Source organism: Typopeltis vanoorti, chromosome 2 (genome assembly GCF_054136105.1).
Source record: "Typopeltis vanoorti isolate ZY-2024b chromosome 2, IOZ_Tvanoo_1.0, whole genome shotgun sequence".
NCBI lineage: Eukaryota > Metazoa > Arthropoda > Arachnida > Uropygi > Thelyphonidae > Typopeltis > Typopeltis vanoorti.
In genome coordinates, this window is record NC_143550.1 from 5,295,256 (window position 1) to 5,319,715 (window position 24,460).

At 38.3% G+C, this 24,460-nt stretch overlaps 1 protein-coding gene across 3 annotated transcripts in view; it reads left to right on the forward strand.

Annotated features, from left to right (window-relative positions):
* Window positions 1–24,460, forward strand: part of LOC150108794 (uncharacterized) — a 499,758-nt gene that overhangs the window by 425,224 nt on the left and 50,074 nt on the right. For 2 of the 3 annotated variants that reach the window (XM_090403276.1, XM_090403293.1), the window contains exons 14-15: window positions 1,956–2,181; window positions 13,370–13,449. In XM_090403276.1, coding sequence (XP_090259402.1) covers window positions 1,956–2,181; window positions 13,370–13,449 — 306 coding nt within the window. The remainder of the gene's footprint in view (window positions 1–1,955; window positions 2,182–13,369; window positions 13,450–24,460) is intronic. The other variant, XM_090403284.1, reaches the window with a different exon arrangement.

Below are 24,460 nucleotides of genomic sequence, written 5' to 3' on the forward strand. Positions count from 1 at the left end.
GTGGTTTTCTTTGCATGGAGGGTGGTTGAACCATGGAGTGTTGAGATCGAGAACGGTCATTGCGTTTAAGGAGTGGCATGATAGACTTTGTATTTCCTAGGAGGGACCTCCCACGAAGAGTCTTTTGACTCCATGGAGGCCTGAATAATAATAATAATAATAATAACTTCCACACTTTTAACATATCCTCCGATATACCCTTGTCATCTCTAGATCACTTCTTGCTTTTGGTATCAACTGCAGAATGATGACCTCAGAGCAGCCATGAGTCCACATATTTGCTAATGTTGAACTGAGTGAGAGAAGGTCCTACTATCCTGATGAACATCATTGCAGAAGTTGTCCGTACAAGCAGAGATGACCTAGAAAAGTTACTATAATATTCATCTGAGAGAAACCCCTTTCACATTCACTGAAAGATATTGCAATTGTGTCCAAAGTGTGCTTTAGAGGAATTAGTATGTCTGGGACTTTATTTTCTTGAAAATATTCACAGAAACCACGAACTGCTTCTCTTTCATTTAAGCAAAATTTGCATACTAACTTTCTCATTTCAGCTTCACCAAATGTCTGATGCTTCCCGGGATTTTCTGGCCAATACTTGGAATCTAAAATCTTAGCACATTCAGGCAAATCAGTATCATCTCCTTCAAGCAGACACTTTCCAACAGCTTTTTTCAGACTTTTATAGAATGTAGATGAACTTATTGCAGGACTGTGTCTTTCATTTTTGTGGAGCTCAATCCCTTTGAACTTCATGTTCTTCTGACTTCAAAGAGAAATACTATAGTACAGACTAGGATTTTCAATTCTTTCTTCAAAATGTTGAATTCTATTCTATCTTCCTGTCTGCTTTGTACAAGTAAATATTGAGTTCAATTCGTGAACACAGTACCATCTACCGGAATATTTATAATTTCTCTCTTGTAAATCTAGACTTAGTCCACTAAGTTCTTGGAGAGCATCACACATAAGGCCCAAATCAAGAACAAACTCGCATGATGTTATTTTTCTTAAAAGGCCCTCAAAAAGAAAGCAATCTGTCTTGTACTTCTGCTGTCTTTGTTTGCCTCCAGAAAGTGATGGACGAGGGTTTTAAATTCTTGCCAAACTGCAAAATCAGTGCGAAAGCTAGATGCAACCCAGTGAGTTCTTAAAATTCTGCCAATTTTAAGAAGTTGAAGTTCTAGAGTTGCTGCGCATTCCTGTAGTTCCCTAGCTTTCTTAGGTGAAGCATTATAAGTCACATAAAGTTTGTCGATGAAACTCTTAAAGCAATTTCTGCTTCTTCAGCCTTCCTTTTTTACTCATTGGCATAAAGTAACTACTTATTTTACTCATTTTGAATAATGATTGCACTGATTTCACTTAGATTACTTCAAAACTTACGTGAACACCTGCCTGTTGTAGAGTGAATATAGAACTGATAAACTGATATTGGAAGCAATCGGAAGTAAACACAATTTCCTGTTTCCGGTTGCGTACCAACCTATGAAACAGGAAAGGAGGGTACCAACTTACGAGTAATCAAAACTGAAAATTCAATTTGTGAACACGGTACCATCTACCAGAATATTTATAATACATTTTGCTGTCAGTGAATCGTAAATTTTTAAAAACTTAAGAAAAAAGGTGTCGGTACCACCAGAAAAAAAGCACTGCTTGTAACTAGAGTTTATTTTATTTTATTTTTTTACTTGTAACTATTTTTTTGTTTTTGCTTTTTGAATGCAAGTGATGTATGTTTCTGTACATGCTGCTTCAAGCCATACTAATGAATTCTTTATTAGAACTTTAGAACTTTCTTTGAGAATAGTAATAGATCAGGATTCTAGTGTATTGTATATTCTAATGTCTATACAGTATTCCTAAGTGTTTTTGAAAACAGTAATTTTCTGAAAAGTTGTGTGTGTATACACACACACACACTCACACACATGAGACTTTCTTTTAAGCAGGGAATAGATTCCTTCATAAGAAGAATGGCAGAAGAACATGATAACATTTTAGAGCGGCATAGAGTAGAATTTGAGGCACAGGTAACATCTCAAAAAGCAGAAGTGTCTTTTCTGAAGGATACCATCTCAGCCCAACTACAAGAACTGTCCCATGATCTTCAGTTGAGAGAGCAAGAGGCAGAAAAATTTCTTAATGCAGATTTTCTGGATGGTATTTCTTCAGGTATGCAGTTATCATAATTTTAATATCAGTACATATTCTTAAGTTTCTACTCATTTACTTTTAATTAGATAGGTTGTAAGATGATAAATGTTTTGCCATTTGGGAATTTTAAATGTATCCAAGATAACAGTACAGAATTGTTCGATATTGCACCAGTTTCGGTATATAGATTCTTCAATATTTCTAAATACAATTATTACTACTACACAGGCATCTGCATGAAGTCTGAAGACTTGTCATTATCTTTTTATTTATTCACTGACAAAGCACTTCTGGCAAACCTATTTTACTTATTTGCCACTTCTGCTGACAAAAATATCTAATTTTCATATTCCTAAGCACATTCTTGTACAACTTTCAGATATAATCCACTTTTCTGTCCCTTCTTGTTATGTGTTGAAAAATTTCTTCGGCAACCATGCCATGAAAACTCCTTTTAGTAAGTTACATGTTTCTGTCATTGTCAATCCCCTATTTTTCAGCTATCAACCTAATTTTGTAACTGACAAACCTTCATATCCTTATAGACCTGTCAATACCTTAGCAGCTTTCCCTTTTTATCCTCATCACCACTTCTTCATCTGCAAGAAATCCTGGTGATCAAATAAAAATCATATTGAAGCCTTAAAGAAAGGATAATAGCTTCTCTACTAGTGTGCTCACGAATATCCAAGTGATTCTTTGAGTCCTTATGCCATTTTTGCATTAAATGCAGCTTTTGCAGTTTGCCAGCCTGGTTGGCCAAGTGGTTAGCATATCTGCTTTTCAACCAACAGACTAGGGGTTTGAATCCTGCTTGGACATGGATGTTTGTAATTGTCTTTAGGTGGGAGATGAATTTCTCACCTGGTGTGAAACCACTGCTGTGCTTATTGGAGGCCTGAAATGGCTTGAAAAAGTTCCATGTTTGGTCTCTAGAGCAGGGTTTCTGGACTCTGTAAAAAAATAAATACAAAATACAAAAATATATATATATATAATCAGTAAAAATTGGGAAAAAAAATTTAGCCCATCCACAGTATGAATATTCTATAGGTTTACAAATGAACCTGTCATGAGTGAGAACCATATTATAAATGGGGGCGCTAGTGGGTCAAGCGCTACGAACGTCTTTTGAAGAGCTCCTGATTCAGATAAGTTTTACTAGGAATAATTAAGTATATATGCGTAATTGTTTAAGTAAGAGCGGCTGTAAACGTTGTACGCTACCGATATTATTAGTGTGGGGTTTTTTTCTTGCTTAAACTAAATACGAAAACGTTAATATTAGACCTAGTAACCTGCAGAGAAAAAAAAAAAAAAAATGGCGGCGGCATTGTCATTCCATGATTTTAATTTGGATTTCAGTCGGTTCGTTAAGTGTGAGGTCTGTTATATGTATTCCTTCGACTACATAAATGATTTGTGGATGTTTAGTGCGGATGGAAGAAGGGTGTGTGTGCGAAATGTGACCTGAATGAGGAATTGATGAATGCGAATATGAAGTTGATGACAGAAAGTGCTAGTACCGATAGTGTCGCGAGTGCACGTTTGAAAGAGACGGATGGCGGGAAAGACAGGCGAAAAAATGTTAAAAAATCAGGAAAAAAGAAAAAGAGCGATTTGACAACCGTAACGGATGTTAAAAGGGACGAAAGTAAGGCGGAAAGAAACGAAATTGAGAGAACGAATGAAAGTAGAAATGGCGTGGTGCAGAAATCGCAAGTAAAAAAAATCGAAAGAATGAATGATAGCGAAAAAAGAATGACTGATGGCGAAAGTTGGACGCATGTTGGAAGGAAAGTACTGAACCAAAGAAAGATGAATGACAGTAAAAGTGAGAAGAATGATAGCGAAAGTTGGACGCATGTTAGTCCGAAAGTACGGAAACAAAGAAAGATATGTGAGAGTGAGAAGAATGATAGTGAAAGTTGGACGTATGTTGGACCGAAAGTACGGAAACAAAGACGGATGAATGAGAGGGAAAGTGAGAAGAGGGGGTCGAGAGTTAGAAAGTTAGAAAGATTTAATGATAGAGTGAATGTGTCGCGAGGTTCAGAAGGTGAATTGGATTGGATGAAGCAAGAAATGAAATGGATGCGGAATGAAATTGAGAGAATTCAGGTCAAAACTATTAAAATAAATCATGATGGCATGAAAGAGATAACAAAAGATGAGCGAGTGGCGTTGTATGGCGACTCCATTATTAAAGGTGTGCTAGAGGATAAAATGCACAAGATATGTTTTCCAGGCGGTAAAATGAGTAGAGTGATTGAGGCATTGAATATGAGGCGGGAACGAGCAAAAGAGTTAATTGTATTAATTGGTACGAATGATTTGAGAGAGAACAAAGAGCATGTCAAAATGAATGTCAGGAGACTGCTTGGAAAGATAAAGGAGAATAGTGTGACAGGAAGGGTGGTCAGTGTGTTGCCTAGGTATGATTGTGGTGAAATGAGGCGGAGAGCAAGGATTATGAATGATATTCTGGCTGAAATGTGTGAGGAGATGGGAGTAGAGTTTGTTAATGTGTGGAATGAGTTTGAGGGACGAAGTGAGCTGTATGGGAGCGATGGACTGCATTTGAGTGGTTATGGTGTGAGTCGCTTGGAGAGACTGCTGCTGGAAGGTAGAGAAGTGAATAGAGAGAATGAATCAGATCGAGAGGGGAGTGATGTGGAAGAGCAGGAGAGTAAGACAGGAGAGATTGAAGGAGTGGAAATGAATGTGGAAGTGAGTGGTATGAGTATAGAAAATGAGAGAATGGGTGTGCAAGAGGAGCAGGGAAACGGCGAGGCTCAGGGTGGACAGGGATACACGGCGTGAGAAAGGTGGATGCTCCAAGAGGAGGTGAGAGAATGTGTAGGCAGGAAAGTAATGGGATGATCAGGGATCAAAAGGAAACAGATGGAATTGCAAAGGGTTCTAAAATGAAGAAGCAGAAAGGGAAATGGCCCCAGTCCAGCATGGAGAGATCACATCGAGTGAGTGGTATCAGTGGAACTAGCTGTAGATCCAGAAATGAGTTGTTGTGTTTGTATACCAATGCTAGAAGTATAAGAAACAAGGCGGATGAAATGGTTGCACTAATTGCATCTGTGCACCCAGAGATTGTCGGAATAAGTGAGACATGGTTAGATGAGGATGACATCCTGACAGGAATAGAGATGGAAAGGTATGATGTGTTTCGTGAGGATAGAAGGGGTAAAAAGGGAGGGGGAGTGCTATTGATGATAGAGAAAGAGTTATGTCCATACAAGGTAGAGATGCAAGAGGGAAATGGGGCCAGTGGTTTTGAGGCAGTATGGTGTGAGATAGAGGTGAATAGAATCAAATACTTGGTGGGATGTTGTTATAGACCTGGTAATGTGGATGGTGGTGATAGTGAAATGTATAGTCAAATAAGCCAAGCAAATAAGAAAAGGGTGATCATTATGGGTGATTTTAATTATGGCAATATAGACTGGAATGAAGAGATAGCAACTGGAAGTAAAGAAAATGAGTTTCTTGAGTTTTTGAGGGATAACTACCTCAGACAGTATGTAACAGAGGGCACAAGAGGATTAAGGGTCTTGGATTTGGTCATCTCATCGGAGGATGTAATTATCAATGAGGTATCAAATCATCCACCAATTGGTGAAAGTGACCATGAGGTGATTACTTGGGTGGTTGCCAGAAGTGCAAGGACCCCAGTGAAAAAAGGGTATATGTGGAACTACAAGGGGGGTGATTATGAAGAGCTCAGGAGACAGCTTGCAGGTGTAGCATGGAATGAGGAGTTAGCTGGAAAAGAGATCAATGCAGCTTGGAGGATTTTCAAAAAATATTTAGTGGATGCAATGTCTAAATGTATACCACGGGTGAGAAGGTTAAATAAGTTAGGTGTGAGATGGATGAATAAAGAGATTAAGCATGCAATACAGAGAAAAAGGGCATTGTGGAGGCAGCATAAGAGAAGTGGAAGTAACCAATTTCATGAGTTCTACAAAGACCAGGCAAGGAGAGTGACTTGGTTGGTGAGAGTAGCTAAAGAGAGGTATGAACAGCAGTTAGCTAATGAAGCTAAAAAGAATCCTAGGGAGTTCTTTCGATATGTAGCCAGCAAAAGAAAGAATGATTATGGAAGGATGACATTGATTGGAGGAAATGGTATAAAGACAGCTGTTGCAGAATGTGTGGTGGAGATACTTAATGAACAGTTCATAAAGATCTTTCAATCTTGTGAATGTGACTTCATGGAGAGATTAAGAGCAGTTGATGATGGGGAGGAGAGACTGACTGTAAGTGAGGAAGAGGTGTTTGGGGAGTTGAGTAAACTAGATGTAAATAAGGCTGTGGGACTTGATAATATATCACCGCGTATTCTGAAGGAATGTGCCAGAGAGTTGACACCTGCCTTGACATATTTTTTTAATACGAGTCTTGCACTTGGTCAAATCCCTAAAGAGTGGAAGGAGGGCAAGATTGTGCCACTTCATAAAGGAGGTGATCGAACTCAAGCATCAAACTATAGGCCTATCTGTGTGTCAGGTGTTGTGGTTAAGTTGTTGGAGAAGTTTGTGAGAACCAGGATCCAGAGTTGGGTTGACAACAATGGTATAATCTTTGATGGACAGCATGGATTTGCTAAAGGGAGGTCGTGTTTTAGTAATCTACTTACTTATTACAATAAAGTGACTGCTTCCTTGGACAGAGGAGAAGGATACACAGTAATATATTTGGATTTTGCAAAAGCTTTTGATAGAGTACCTCATGATAAGTTGACAGTCAAACTGGAGCAGATGGGGTTGGATATTAGATTAGTGCATTGGATTGGAGACTGGCTATCTGATAGGTATCAACAAGTTGTGTATGGGGGTGCAATATCCAGGAAAAGGAAAGTCACTAGTGGAGTGCCTCAGGGGTCTGTTTTGGGGCCATTACTGTTTAACTTGTATATTAACGATATAGGTGAAGATTTGGATGGAGATATTCAGGTTGTTTGCAGGTGATGCAAAGTTGGGACGAACCATGAAGAGTAGCGAAGATGTTGTGGCCTTACAAGAAGATTTGAATAAATTGAGTGATTGGGCACGGAAATGGGGGATGTGAATTCAATGTTGCAAAATGTAAGGTTTTAAAATTTGTAAAACAAAGATGGGATGCAGAATTTATGCTTGTGAGGATATATATTGTTGGAGCTGGAAAAAATAAGAGATCTGGGGATGATAGTGGATAAGGATCTGAAATTTAGGGGACACATAGCCAAAATTGTGAAGACAACACAAAGGCTTCTGGGAATGATGAGGAGGACACTGACGTGTAGAAGTAGGGAGATTCTTGTTCCATTGTATAAGGCTTTGATTAGGCCACACATGGACTATTGTGCCCAGATTTGGTCACCTGGTTTTCAGAAGGATGAAGAGATGTTGGAAAGGATCCAAAGGCGACTGACTAAGGTAGTTTCTGACCTCTGGAATGTCGAGTATGAGGAAAGATTGAAAAGATGTAATTTGCAGAGTCTAGTGGAGAGAAGGAAGAGGGGAGATATGATTGAGACCTACAAGTTGGTAAGGGGTTGTTATAGGATCAATGGTGGAGAAGTTCTACAGAGAATAGTGGGAGATCAGGGGAGAACCAGAGGTCATGCCTGGAAACTGTATAAAGAGGGTGTGAGTAGGGGAGTGAGAGGCAGGTTTTTTTCGTGCAGAGTTGTGAATGATTGGAATGCCTTGCCTGAGAGTGTGGTGTCTGCAAGGAGTTTGAATGTGTTTAAGACCCGGTATGATGAGATGTGTGTGAGATAAAAGGACCTCCTAGAAGAGTCTTTGACTCCATGAGGTCTTGTTTAATAATAATAATAATAATAATAAGTGCTCTGAGCTGTATCAATTTTCTGTAGTCAGTTTCTGTCAGTGTAATACCAGCTTGTTATCTTTTCAGCTCAAGGGGAATTAATCTTACTCTAAACCACAATAAACTGATAATCATTATCCCATACCCACACTGTCAGTCTGTTTAAGTCATCTTACAGGATCTCCATTATTACACTCCCCAGTTTAGTATCATTAGCAAACAACTGGATCCCTCTCAAATCATCCCCATTATTATTATTATTGCACATATTAAATAGCAATACCCACTGGTCACTTGCATTCTTCTAATTCTTCTCTATTACATACTACTCTTTCATATGGTCCGTCAGTCACTCCAGGATCATACCTATATACAGATCTATAAACAGATCATACCTGTTTGGCCATTCCTAATTCACTCCAACTTACATAATAGAGTTTTGTTTAGAGTATCCTATCAGATGCTTTTCCATATCTTGGTATTGCTTGGAGTAATAAGTACTAAAGCAGTAAGTAACTGTCTTTTAAATGCACAGATACTGTGCATTTAAAAAGACAGTTACTTATACTTTAAGGAATCTGTTAAGATTATTTGAACTTTAATTTTGCATTGCAAAATACTTATTAGTTCATATCATACTAGATATCATGAATTTCTATTATTTCTAGTAATCACCAGAAGGAAGTGCAAGATAGGTAATAATCAACTTTGGGCATGAGTGTTAGCTTTTCTATAATTTACACTAGTTTCCATAAATTAAGGAACAAAGAGAATAATCATGATAATTCAGATGGGGGGGGGGTATTACATCTGAAAGTCAGATACATCATGTAAAAAGTGGTGCTCTCAGTGATATATGCAAATGAGCCATGTCATAAAAGCAGGCATTTTGGAGTGGTTTTCCATTTCATATCTGGATTGAGCAAGACATTCCATGATAGCATAATCTTGGATGTGGCTATAAGACATCATTTAACCACTGAATTCAAGTGTTGAGCCATCAGAAGACTGGAGGCTGGCCAAAGCCAGGCAGAGGTAGCCATGTCAGTTGTTCCATAGTTCACAAATGTGGAACCAATCATAAACGGTAACTCCAGGATGCTGTAATCAACTATAATCTGACTTTGCGTTGGCTACAGGAACATTGGTGTCTGCTTCCACTATGTGCAGAAGGCTTCACAAAGGTGATCTGTATGCTAGGCAGCTGGTACTCTACGTGCCCTTATGCCACAGGAGAGAACATTTGAAATGGGCCAAGCTCCACATCAGCTGGATCCAAGACCAATGAGGGGTCAGTATTGTTTAGACCAGTCCCAATTTCAATTTCCCAATTTGCTTTACAAAGCAATATACCAGGCATTCTCTGATTTGGAGAGAGAGAGAGAATGCTGCAACTTATGGAAATGAGGTCCTAGACCCCCCCCCCATGTTCATTCATATGCGGATATGATAGGAAAGACATCCTGCAAAACAATAATGCTTGCTCTTATCAGGTGAAGCTCATGGACCAATATCTTCAATAAGATATTGGTCCATACCAGTCAGGTCTCTTGACCTTAATCTTATTAAGCAGATCTAGGATGCTCTGGGTAGATGTGTTGCTGTTCTCAGTCCTCCTTCCTAAAACCTTCAAGGACAGAAGCGTTTTGCATTTGCAATTGTTGTTATTACAGATGAGCTCTGGACACCATTATAAGCAGTATGAAAGTTGTGAGTGCTGTATTGCTGCGATAACCACATTCTTTATTGAAGCACTCTGACAATCTCATTTTGACCTCTTGTTTTTGGCCATTGTCTTCACGTACTCATTTGTTACAGAATTGAACTATTCATTTACAATTTTTGTGGGTGTTTCTTTCATATTTCATCATACTGCTTTTCACCAAATTGCATAAAACTCCATCATATGGTTTTTTAGTTATTGATATTTTTCTCTTTGTTCCTTAATTTATGTAAGCCAGTGTATATTATAATCACCCCTTTAATATATCTCTGTTTACTTCAGTCTTCTTTGATGCATTTTTTTGATACCCTGTACAAACGAATATCACGAGGAAGAATCCTAGGCTCCAGCATCCTTGGTATTTTCCATTCAACAAACAAATGTTATGGACTTCTTTACTTAAAGGAAACAAATTCTAAGGTTCAGTATACAATTTCTAAGATGGCTTACATGAACTCCATACAACAAAAATTACTCCAAGTGAATAATCCCAACATTGACCATGGAGAGCCAAAAATTCCTATGAAACGAGTTACTAGAAATTGCTTGAAAGATAAGTAGCTTGTGTATCAGTAAAAGTAACAAAAAAAAATCCGGAATGAATATTTTTGCACTGAAATTTTTTGTATGGCAAGGAACTTCTTAAATATGCTCTTCTATCAAATGTCATCCTTTATCTTAAAAGTGAAAATTAACATTAAAGTACTTTACAAAACAGCTGTGCCATTTTGTCATCTAGAAAATTTAAAGATTCTGTACCTGCTAGATCCAGAGTTGTTAAAGACTTACAACAAGGTTGAGGCTGTAAGAGTTAGAATATTTTACTTCTCCTCTATGTATATTTTCACATCAAGTAAAGTAGCTTGTTCACTTCAGTCTTCTTTGCTGTATTTTTTTAACATTTATATAAGCTGCTTGTATATAACTGTCCTTTGTGAAATGTTCTTGCATTATTTTCCTTTTCATGAGACTTTAATCACAATCTAAGTTTTGAAATTGACTTCAAAATTTCATCACATCTTTGAAGCAACTAACATCCTATTATTTTTTTCTATTTTCTGATTCACATTTCAATTTCTCAAATTGCTTATCAAATTTTTGCATTTGTGAACTTAATAGAACATTAGAATTATCATAAAAAAGGTCATTTTTTGCTCTTTTGGCCTCTATCTCACATCATTAGCCTGAAATGCACTGCCCCTCTGCATTACTATCTTCCTGCTAAACTCATACTCTTTTTAGCTTCAATTCTTCTGCTACTGAACCCCCCCCCCACCTGTATTTCCTATGTCATCTATGAAAATACTATATTCATTGCATTCTATCCCTCTGACTATATCATTCTCTGTCAACCATGTCTTATTAATGCCTATAACATTTAGCTAAGTTAAACTAACCATGACAAAAACTCTTTTCCCTGATTACAGATACTTTTGACATTAATATACCTAAACTGCAGCACCCCCATCCTTCCCTCACAAACCTTGTGGTGAGTATTTCATTCAATTTCAGAATCCAAGTAACTACATTCAGCATCATTTGATCATTCTTTTCCTTTCTTGTATCAAGGATGCCTGCACATTCACTCTCCTTAGTCCTCCAAAAAACTCTAGTTTGCCTGACTCCCAACTTCCAAACTTTCTCAGAACTACACTAACTCCAATTCTGTTCATGTGAAAATCATCAGCCTTATATAAGTCCTGTCATCTATTGAACCCAATCTACATATCCGCAAACTCCATACCAACTTCCTGCAGGGTCTCTGTATTCCCAGTCAATGACTCTCATATCTGTTCTTCTTTGATCATCTGTTTCATTTCCACCTCCCTTCTCAGATTGATATGATAAAACTGGTTTCAGCACAGTCTTGTATAATACTAGTTAAATATTTGGATTATTTTTTCCTTATTCCATCCTTCCACATAGAGCATGTGTTAGTAGTGGAGGCAACCCCCAAATGATGGTGCTGGCTATTTTCATTCTTCCTGTTTTTGTATCATTTTCTTCTCATGTTGTTCACTGTACTTCTCTTGAGTCTTTTTTTTTATTTTCTATTCTTCAAACTTACTCGGGTTCCATCCACTTCCCTGCCATCTTATTTTCTGCGCATGCTAACTGGTTTTCAGTAAGCAGGATGATGTCTCGTACTGTTAATGAAACTTATCTGTCAGCTGTATTTTTTGAAATTTCCTTAAATTGTAGTTTCTTGGAAATATTGCTGGAAGGTACTTATTCCAAAGGACATTAGCAGCAGGGACAAACAAAGAAAACTTATGATTTTTGTGATGAATTTGAAGTTTAACTAAACACTGATTTCATTATTGTTGTTCCACTGGTTGAAAAATATTCACTGTGAATATTTTTCAGCAAAGGGAGCAAATTATCTTTTCTCTTTAATAGTTAACCCATCAGGTAACTTTCAAAGGTAATCATTATTTATATCATCATTAAATAATTTTATTGAAAAGTGAAAGATACACTGCTTGGAAAGAAGTCAACAGATATTCCCTTGTTATTGTGCCATATAACAAGTCACATGTTTGTAGCCATATAAATTGGAGGAATATGATGCACCCAAGTCAGTGCAACTGTGTCTGGGTGAAATGGCTATGAGAAGGGAACTGACTGAGTTTGAAAGAGGCATTGTAATAGGATGCCATGTTGTAGGCCTATCTCTTTGGCAAATTGTTGACAAATTGGGCCATCCCAGGTCCAATCAGTAATACTATACTGAAATGGAAGTACGGGGAGTCAACTGTAAGTGATACTTGCAGTGGATGACTCACTAAACGTGACCATAGGGTGCTACGAAGGATAATATGTAAAAACCACCATTCATTGGCTGATAAATTAAATGTGGAGTTCTGGACATCGACTGGAACATGAATCTACACAAAAACATTCAGAAATGAGGCTCACAACATGGGTTTCTGTGGTAGGACTGCAATATTCAAGCCCCACATTACCCGAACCAACATGCAGCATCATCTTTAGTGGTGAAAAGAGCTTGTACAGTGGATGTGGAAACTTGGAAAGTTGTGTTATGGAGCAATGAATCATGCTCCACTCTCTACCAAGCAGATGGATAGATGTGACAGATGCTGTTAATCATCTCTTACCAGAGTGCATAACCCCAACTATGAAATTTGGAGGTAGCTGTGTGATGGTATGGCCCTGTTTTCCTGGTTTAGTCTCCGACCTCTGTTCGTGGTGCCATGAACATTGAACTCCAACAAGAGGTACATGAACATTCTGGACAATACATCATGCCATAAGACTGCTGCTGTAACTGCATGGTGTATGGATATGGATGTCATCACACTTGACTGGCCTTCAGACATAACTGATCTCAACCTTATTGATGTACTGGAGCATTGGGTGAGGTCAAGGGATGTCTACCCCACAATAGTCCAGGACCTCATTACATGTCTACAGGAAGAATGGTTCAGAATTTCCATTGATTGCAGTATGCCCCATAGTATTGCTGCAGCGAAAGATGGTCCTATATCTTATTAAGGTGGATGCCATGGCTGTTTGTTCCCACACTCCATTGACTTCTTTCCAATCAGTGTATATCATATTCATTAATTTATGACTTCTGCTTATCATTTTGAAGTGTATAAAGGATAAAATTATAGGCATTATTTACAGAAATGTCAGGGGAGAAAGACTATATCTATAGACGTGATTTGGCTGCAACTTCTAAGAAGCAAATTGTGCATAGATTTAAGGTGAGTGTGAGTGACAAAAAACCAATGCGCACAGGTAAACGTTTTTATGAATTAAAGCATTTTCCTATTTTTAATCATGTATACATTGTTGGCAAACAATTCAAGATGTTAAAAACTCAGGATTATGTTCTGGTGAGGCATATCTATCATAATTTCATGAATTTTAACAAACAAACATTAAGCATAGTTTCACTACTGATAAGGTTTCTTTCATTTAAATGGAAGAAAACTATTCTTTCAGATTTGTAATGGCTTCTATGTAGTACTTAAGAAATACAAATCTAAGAAACTATTCTTGGAATCAGCATTCTGTGAGCTTCACCATATATACTATCTTCCGATAATTGTCTGGACACCCCTGTTATTTGAAGTTATGGAACATTCCAGGTTTGTTAATAAGATAAACACTGGTGTACAGATAGTAGGCAGCAGAATTTCATCGTAGCAGTTGAATACAGGTGGTATGGCAACACGATGTGAACTCAGTGAGTTCAAGAGAGGTGTTATCATGAGCTGTCACATTGGTGTCCAGTGACATGTCCGTACATGCCATTGCTACTCAAATGGAGATATTCTGACATCATTAGTACAGGAAAACACTCAGGGCAGCTGCTGAAAATGACTGACAGGGACGGGAGGGTGTTGAAATGGGTGGAATGCAAAAACCGGCTACAATCGGCACAGACCATCTGTGATGAGTTCCAGAGTGCCAGTAACACTATGGTGAGCACTAATACTGTACGAAAAGAACTCCATTTACTGGGCTTTCATAGAAGAGCAGTGATGAATAAGCCAAACATCACAACAACAAACAAGGTAGCCCTCTGGCCTAGTGCAAAGAGTGTATGAACTAGGCAATTGACCAGCGGAAAATGGTACTCTGGGGCGATGAATCAAGGTTCACCTGTTTCTACTCTGATGGCAGGGTGTGGAGGCAGCCTGGTGAATGCTTGTTACCACAGTGTATTATACCGACAGTAAAGTTTCGTGGTGGATGAGTGTGGGGGTCATTCAGCTGGTTTGGAGTGGGACCGTGAAGGCAGCTCAGTATCTTGATATTCTGAATAATCAGGTGCTACCTACACTGCCTAAGCTGCTTATATATAACTGTCCTTTTTGAAATGTTCTTGCATTATTTTCCTTTTTATGAGACTTTAATCACAATCTAAGTTTTGAAATTGACTTCAAAATTTTCACGTCTTTGAAGCAACTAACATCCTATTATTTTTTTCTCTTTTCTGATTCACATTTCAATTTCTCAAATCGATCAAATTTTTGCATTTGTGAACTTAATAGAACATTAGAATTATCATTAAAAAAATGTTCTTTTTTGCTCTTTTGGCCTGTATCTCACATCGGTAGCCTGAAATGCATTGCCCCTCTGCATTACTATCTTCCTGCTAAACTCCTACTCTTTTTAGCTTCAATTCTTCTGCTACTGAACTCCCCCTGACCTGTATTTTCCTATGTCATCTATGAAAATACTATACTCATTGTATTCTATCCCTCTGACTATATCATTCTCTGTTAACCATGTCTTATTAATTCCTATAACATTTAGCTAAGTTAAACTAACCAATGACAAAAACTTTCCCCTGATTCCAGATACTTTTGGCATTAATATACTGTGGAGTTTTTATGGAACAGACTTCTGTTACTATCAAGAATACAATGCCCCATGCCACAAATCTTCAGCTGTTTGGAATTGTATGAGATGGGTGTTAAATGACTGCCCTGGCCTGCACAGAGTCCTAACCTCAACCCGATTGAACACCTGTGGGATGAAATGCAGTGGCGATTGAGGTCCATAGCAGCATGTCTTCAATCTGTCGCTGAACTCAGTGCTGCTTTCATGGAGGAATGGAGACAAATGTCCATATTGGTGAAAGTCTCCCTCAAAGGGTGCAGGAGGTGATCAAAGCTAAAGGTGGACACACTTGATAATAGGGTTCGCCTGCTGGTATCAATTGTAAATTGCTAAAGTGTCTGGACAATTATTGTTAGATAATGTATTTATTAATTTATCCAAAATTGGAACACTGTAATTTTCCAACAACCTTCAGGCTATCTTCATCTACAAAGCAGGGCTGAATGGTAGAGAATGTTCTGATAAACACCTAGAAAACAGGAGTTGGTAAACTTTTTAAGTCTGCATACCAAAATCACCAAATCTTCTATGCAAAATTCTCTCATGTGCCAACTGAAATTTTAGGGAACATATCATTATATGGGGTCTTTTAAATATTGGAATAACCTTTTCAAATAATTGAAAATCACACTAGAGCGGTAAAATCAAAGAATATTGTAAGAGTGATTATTGTAAATCATATAAGATTGAATGTAAAAATTAGTGACAGAATTAATAAAATGAAGGATATTCTTTTATTAATTCTTAATCCCTTACGAGTAATATATAAAAATTTCAGATAAAATAAATTATTATTTTTCCTACATAATATATTAAACAGAAGTTAATCTTTACCATTTTTAACAGAAAACATCAAATCTAAACTAGAGAAAGAAAAATAGTGGATGTTTTATTTATTTAGCATCAATGAGACTTCTTTTTGCTGCTGCTGCTACATCACTGATGACAGATAATTTATGTTAGGGTTCCCCACCCCGACATAGAACAAAAATGATATTAAAGCCACTGATATCCATCAGTGGCTTTAACAGGCACTGAAGCACCCATAGCCTTCCAAGTATCCTTGACTTTCCAACCGTAATACGAGGATAAAGCAGTTACCCCTATGCCTCTAAGTATTCTATGTCTGTAAATTGCGTGTGTTCTACTGGCTGGTCTGTCTGTTTTAAGGGATTAAAAACCCAAATTTCCTGGAGGAAAACTCCTCTACCTCCATATGAGACCGGGTAACTTAACTCACCTTTAGTCGAAAGAGACCAGATAATTCACTGACAGGAATCGAACCCAGGTCTTTCCGACCAAAGGGCTTCGTCTATACTGACTGAGCTACCGAGGCTCTAAAGCAACTGATATAACCACAAGAAAGAAGATATCTTAAAATCCTTTAACCCCTATGTTTCATCGAATTGTAATAATTTGTTCTTTTCTTTTATAATATATAAGAAGACGTGTGAGAGGCTTTGAAAAATTCAAAAACAGAGAAGTGCTGCCCATCATCAAGTTTTTCGTGCTGTAAGAAAAGTCTGCAACTAAGATTAACCAAAATTTGTGTGAGACTTTAGGGGACTGTGCCCCAGTATATCCAACAGTTGCCAAATGGGTGAGCAAGTTTAAAACTGGGCACCCTGAGACAACGGATGCCCCAGGTCAGGAAGATCTTCCACAGCGATCACACATGAAAACATCAATGCAGTGAATGCTATGATCCTTGATGATAGATGAATACTAGCCAAAAGCATTGTAAATACTCTGGGGATATCCAGTGATGAGTTGGGGTCATTATCCACCAACATCTGGACATTCAGAAGCTCTTAGCAAAGAGGGTCCCCAAATGTTTGAATGCTGACCAAAAGAGAGAATGTGTGCTATCATCTCAAGAGATTTTGGGTCATTTTAAGAAATCAGGTGCAAATTTTTTGGCTCTTATTGTGGCTGTTGATGAAACATGGCTTCATCACTAGAGTGGAGATACAAAGGTTATCCGTGGACAAAAAGTTCCGAATCCAAAAGTCAGCAGGGAAGGTTCTTCCCATTGTCTTTTGTGATATAGATGGTGTAATCCTTACCAAGTACCTCAAAAAAGGTTAAACTGTTACAGCAGCACTTTATTGAAAGGAATTGAAAGAGGTACTAAAAGAAATACACTGAGGAGAAATAGAAGAGAAGCATGTTGCTTTTGTAGGACAACACACCTGCTCACACTGTTCATGAAACCCAACAGACAATACACAACTTGGGCTTTCAATGTTTGCCCCCTCTACCCTATTTGCAAGACGTGGTTCCATCTGACTGTTTCTTATTCCCAAATTTAAAGAAACACCTGAGAGACAAAAATTACCACAGACGATGAAGTGATATCTGCAGCTGAAGACTGGTTTGTGTAACGAGGGAAAGACTTTTTTCTCAGAGGGTTGCAAATGATGCAGGAGCATTATAACAAATGTTATGACAATTCGTGGAGAATATGCAGAATAATGTGTAAGTTACATAGTTCTGCATCAACTTCTATCACAACTTTTCAGCACACCCTTATAATCCTATGAAATATCATTAGAGGACACTAATTCATTATGTTTGGATTGAATTGTTTGGGATTACAGCTGAAGTAACTAAGACTATGAGGCTGGTGTATTCTTCTGGCTGGTTTTGCATGTTTTCTGTGATGAAAAAAAAAACACCCCAAGTTTCAGGAAGAAGAACCCTGCCACTTCTGTAAGAGACTTTTGTTCATTACAATTACAGTTTTTTACAAGTATTTTCATTCTCAGAGGATGATGGTTAGCAATATCAGCAGTTTAATAAATTATCATTCTGATTTTGTTCTCATGTGGGGCTTTTGGCAAAATATCAAAACAAAGTTAACATGTATAGCAACACTTTTTTTTATATAATATTATTGGATATTAATATCCAATAATAACCAACTTTTTTTTAAATTATTTTAACAGCTAATATAGCCCACTTTCGTTTAGGAGTGTCCCTTTTTTTTTTTTTTTTTTTTACAATGTCATTGGCTCTTTACTCAAATCTTACGGCATTACTGAAATGTTATAAAACTAATATATGAAGGTATTATTTCTGGAAAAATTCCCATGTTACTCCTCTTAAAAACTATTATTTTTACAGCTATATTGCCTGCTTTTGTTTAGGATTGCCCCTTTTTCAATGTCATTGGCTTTTTACTCAAGAATTCTTAGGACATTACAGATGTATTATAGAGACAAATATATGCAGAATAATAGAGGAAGAAATTTCGCTCGTACCTTTTTTGGATGTTGTTGGCCGTCTTCTTTCTGTGATGTGCATACTTCTGCTGTTAGGCTGTTTTTTTTTTTGTAAAAGGGAAGGGGGTGAGGCAATGTGGGAGATTTAATTTGAAAAAAACCAGGTTTTTTTATATAATATATATATAATATTATTATTAAGGGTGGGAGGAGCACTTTTTAGGGGGGGGGGGAAGAGATCAAAAAAGGGTTCTGAAGATAGAAATTATTTTTTCTATCGAAACTGTCCTACACAACTAATAAATTATGCAAACAGGACGGCAAAAACCCATCAACACAACCCAACAACCAAAACAAACTTCCCAACACAAAAAAGTTATCAAAATTGGCCATACATCCAGAACATATACAAAGCCTACAAATACATTTTTAAACACACTGACTATAAGTTGCTGTTTGCCACAAACCAAAAATTGGCAACACGTCTGAAACCTGAAAAATCTCACAGAGACAAAGAAATACTAGAACACCACAACGTAGTCTACAAATTTCCTTGCCAAAAAGACTGTGATGTCACCTACACAGGTTCTGCTATCAGGTCTTTATGGACAAGACTACAAGAACACTTCTGTGACTGTAACATCCCTATTCCAGAACACTTAAACACTAGAAAACACAACAACAAAAATAAAAATAGAATACAAAATATAGGGGAAAAAAACAGAAATAGCAGTTCACGCTCTTGAACAGAAACATATCCCGCAAATCGACAAGGCCATAATAATAGACAGACAAGACAACGAAACATGCTCAGAATATCGGAAATGATAGCAATAAAATTTGATGAAAACTGAATCAACGTTCACCTACCCTACATAATCTCCAAGTGTTGGAAGTTCCATTGCTCCATTGCTTAAACTTAATTATGAATTCGTTGTTATTATTAGACTTTAGAGTGTTAACCGGCAGATTAAACATGGCGGTGGCTTTGTCATTCCATGACTTTAACTTAGATTTCAGTTGTTTTGTTAAGTGTGAGGTGTGTTATATGTATTCTTTCAATTACATAAATGATTTGTGGATGTTTAGGGCAGATGGAAGGAGGGTGTGTGCAAAGTGTGACCTGAATGAGGAATTGCTGAATTCAAATATGAAATTGATGACAGAAAGTGTGAGTAGCGAGAATGTCGCGGGGAAAATGAGCGCACGTTCGAAAGAGAAGAATAGTGTGAAAGAGAGGTGAAAGAATGTTAAAAAATCAGTAAAAAAGAAAACGAGTGATTTAAAAACCATAACGGATGTTAATAAGGACGAAAGTGAGGCAAGAGTTGTGGAAGGAAACAAAATTGAGAGAACGAATGAAACTGGAAATGGCATGATGCAGGAATCGAAAGTGGAAAAAATCAAAAGAATGAATGATAGCAAAAGTTGGACGCATGTTGGACCGAAAGTAAGGAAGCATAGAAGGATGAATGAGAGTGAAAGTGAGAAGAGGGTGTCGAGAGTTAGAAAATTAGAAAGATTGAATGATAGAGAGAATGCGATGCGAAATTCGGAAGTTGAATTGGATTGGATGAGGAAAGAGATGAAATGGATGCGGAATGAAATTAAGAAAATTCGGGTAAAAACTATTAAAACTAATCATGATGGCATGAAAGAGTTAACAGAAGATGAGCGAGTGGCGTTATATGGAGACTCCATTATTAAAGGTGTGCTGGATGATAGGATGCACAAGGTATGTTTTCCAGGTGGTAAAATGAGTAGAGTGATTGAGGCATTGGATATGAGGAGGAAGCGAACAAAGGAGTTGATGATTTTAATCGTCACGAATCATTTGACAGAGGACAAAGAGCAAGTCATACCCAGATGGCTCATTTGCAACATCACCCATAGAAACAGCTGATCTCCTGGCATCACACTTTGCCTCCAATGCACACATAACTGACAATGGCAAATGCCCTCCAGTCATTCCAACTGCCCAACATACAATGCCCCCTATATCCTTTCGCCCAAAAGACATCACAAACCTGCTGTCTAAATTAGACACAAAAAAAGTCTCCTGGCCCAGACGGAATTCCTCCAACTATCCTGAAGGTCTGTGCATCTGAACTGACTCCTATCCTATGTCACCTGTACACACTCTCTTACTCCACTGCTATATATCCCACAACCTGGAAACTAGCCTATATTCAACCCATTCTTAAAAAAGGGTTACAAATCACTGCCATCTAACTACTGCCCTATCTCACTCACTTCAGTCCTATCTCAAGTAATGGAGAAAATCATCAACTCTCAAATCTTAATCTACCGTGAAGGTACCTGGCTATTAAGCGACCACCAGTACAGATTCCGCCAAAGCCGTTCAACAGGAGATCTACTCTCATACATCACCCATCACTGGACAAACGCTATGGAGAAATTCGGCGAATCCCAAGTAGTTGCACTTGATATCTCCAAAGCCTTTGACCGAATCTGGCACAAAGGCTTACAAAGCAAACTCCCATCATTTGGACTGCCTCGGGACTTCTGTAGATGAATTGCCAGTTTCCTGTCTCGACGTACACTATGTGTGATGGTAGATGGCTCCCTATCCTCTCACCATCCAACTAATGCTGGGGTCCTTCAGGGCTCAGTTCTCTCACCGACCCTCTTCCTTCTATATATCAATGACCTACTTCAGTTGACCTCTAACCCAATATACAGTTTTGCAGATGACAGCACACAACATTTCTCCCTTTCATTTGACAAACCCTACCCTACACAACTCACAGAACATCAACCACTACTGCCCTTAATTCCAACCTCTAAACCATCCATCAATGGGGCTCAGACAACCTTGTCAACTTCAATGCTAGTAAAACCCAGTTCTGCCTTATTTCTCATACAAAAGAACCATTTTCCCCCAGCATTTTTTTCAATAACACTCAAATTCACAGACAAGACGAAATTTCTCTTCTCGGAATTACCTTGACATCAAGCCTCTCCTGGCATAAACACATCACAACCATTGCATCCTCAGCTTCCAATAAACTAAGTCTTCTCTTTCACTCAAGATGCTACTTCATCTCTAAACAGCTGTTAACACTATACAAGTCACAAATCCACCCAGCTCTCGAATACTGCTCTCACATCTGAAGTGGGGCTCCAAAAAGCTCCCTCAAAATGCTTGACTGAGGAAAGCAATTAGACTAATAAATGACCCATCCTTCACCAACTCGCTCCTCCCCCCCCCCCCACTTTCACATAGACGCTTGGCCTCTGCAATCTGTATATTCTATAAATACTTTCACGGGAAAGGTTCATCTGAAACAGCATCAATAATTCCCCTACCTGTACCAAGCCCATTGGAACACATACAGCTGCCGCCCAACATCCTTTTACAGTATACCTCGAAACCCATAGAACAAGTTTCTTCTCCTCCTCATTCATCCCTGCTACTGCAGTACTGTGGAACAGTCTTCCTCCTGACGTATTTCCCAAGGAATACAATATACAGGCGTTCAAAGCATTTGTAAACAAGTTTCTCCTTTCACAACCCATCACCCATATATGGTACTAGTGTACTATAGGTTAACCAGCCAACCTCCTGTATAATGGGCCCAACATAAAAAAAAAAAAAATTTTTAAAAGTCGGAATGGATGTCAGCAGGCTAATTAGAAGGATAAAAGAGAATAGTGTGATAGGAAGGGTAGTCTGCATGTTTGTTGCTTAGGCATGGCTGTGGTGAGATGAGGCGGAGAGCAAGGATTATGAATGATACTGGCTGAAATGTGTGAGGAGATGGGAGTACAGTTTGTTGATGTGTGGAATGAGTTTGAAGGAAAAAGTGAACTGTAAGGGGGTGATGGATTGCATTTGAGTAGTTATGGTGTGAGTCGCTTGGAGAGACTGCTGCTAGAAGGTAGAGAAGTGAGAGAGAATGAATCAGATCAAGCGGGAAGTGATGTGGAAGAGCAGGAGAGATTGAAGAGGTCGTTATGAATGAGGAAGTGAGTGGTATGAATATAGAAAATGAGAGAATGGGTGTGCAAAAGGAGCAGCGAAATGGGGAAGCTCAGGATGGACAGAGGTACACAGCGAGAAAGGTGGATGCTCCGAGAGGAGGTGAGAGCATATGTAGACAGGAAAGAAATGGGATGACAAGGGATCAAGAGGAAACAGTTGGAATTGAAAAGGGTTTTAAAATGAATAACCAGAAAGGGAAATGGCCCCAGTTGAGCATGGAGAGATCACATCGAGTGAGTAGTATCAGTGGAACTAGCTGTAGATCCAGAAAGGAGCTCTGGTGTTTGTATACAAATGCTAGAAGTATAAGAAACAAGGCAGATGAAATGGTTGCATTAATTGCGTCTGTTCACCCAAAGATTGTCGGAATAAGTGAGACATGGTTGAAAAAGTACGACATCCTGACAGGAATAGAGATTGAAGGGTATGATGTGTTTTGTGAGGATCGAAGGGGTAAAAAGGGAAGGGAGTGCTATTGATCATAGAGAAAGAGTTATGGCCATACAAAGTAGAGATGCAAGAGGGAAAGAGTGCCAGTGATTTTATGGCAGTATGGTGTGAGATAGAGGTGAATGGAATCAAATACTTGGTGGGATGTTGTTATAGACCAGGTAATGTGGATGGTGGCAATAATGAAATGTATAACAAATTAATCAAGTAAATAAGAAAAGGGTCATTATAGGCGATTTTAATTATGGCAATATAGACTGGAATGATGAGATAGCAACTGGAAGTAAAGAAAATGAGTTTCTTGAGTTTTTGAGAGATAACTACCTCAGACAGTATGTAACAGAGGGCACTCGAGGATTGAGGTTCTTGGATTTGGTCATTTCGTCAGAGGATGTAACTATAAATGAGGTGTCAAATCATCCACCAATTGGTGAGAGTGGCCATGAGGTGATTACCTGGTTGGTTGCTAGCTGTTTGAGGACCTCTGAGAAAAGGCTATATGTGGAACTACAAGGGGGGTGATTATGAAGAGCTCAGGAGACAGCTTGCGGGTGTAGCATGGAACGAGGAGTTAGCTGGAAAAGAGATCAATGCAGCTTGGGGGGATTTTCAAAAACTATCCAGTAGATGCAATGTCTAAGTGTATTCCAAGGGTGAGAAGGTTAAATAAGGTAGGTGTGAGATGGATGAATAAAGATATTAAGCATACGATACAGAGAAAGAGGGCATTGTGGAGGCAGCATAAGAGAATACCATGTATTCTCTTATGGAATAGATAACCAATTCCATGAGGTCTAGGAAAGGAGGGTAACTTTGGTTGGTAAGGGTAGCTAAAGAGAGGTATGGACAGCACTTAGCTAATGAAGCCAAAAAAGAATCCTAAGGCGTTCTTTCGATATGTAGCCAGCAAAAGAAAGAAAGAAAGAATGATTATGGAAGGATGACATTGATAGGAGAAAATGGTATAAAGACAGCTGTTGCAGAATGTGTGGTGGAGATACTTAATGAGCAATTCATAAAGGTCTTTCAAACTTGTGAATGTGACTTCATGGAGAGATTGAGAGCAGTAGATAATGGGGAGGAGATACTGACTGTAAGTGAGCAAGAGGGAAGTTGAGTAAACTAGATGTTAATAATGCTGTGGGACTTGATAATATATCGCTATGTATTCTGAAGGAATATGCCAGGGAGTTGACATATTTTTTTAATATGAGTCTTGCACTCAGTCATGTCCCTAAATAGTGGAAGGAGGGCAAGATTGTGCCACTGCATAAAGTAGGTGATCAAACTCAAGCATCAAACTATAGGCTTATCTGTGTGTCAGGTATTGTGGTTAAGTTGTTGGCGAAGCTTGTGAGAACTAGGATCCAGAGTTGGGTTGACAACAATGGTATTATCTTTGATGGACAGCATGGATTTGCTAAAGGGATGTCATGTTTTAGTAATCTACTTATTACAATAAAGTGACTGCTTCCTTGGACAGAGGAGAAGGATACACAGTAATATACTTAGATTTTGCAAAGGCTTTTGATAGAGTACCTCATGATAAATTGATAGTCAAACTGGAGCAGATGGGGTTGGATATTAGATTAGTGCATTGGATTGGAGATTGGCTATCTGATAGGGTGTGTATGGGGGAGCGATATCCAGGAAAAGGAAAGTCATTAGTGGAGTGCCTGTTTT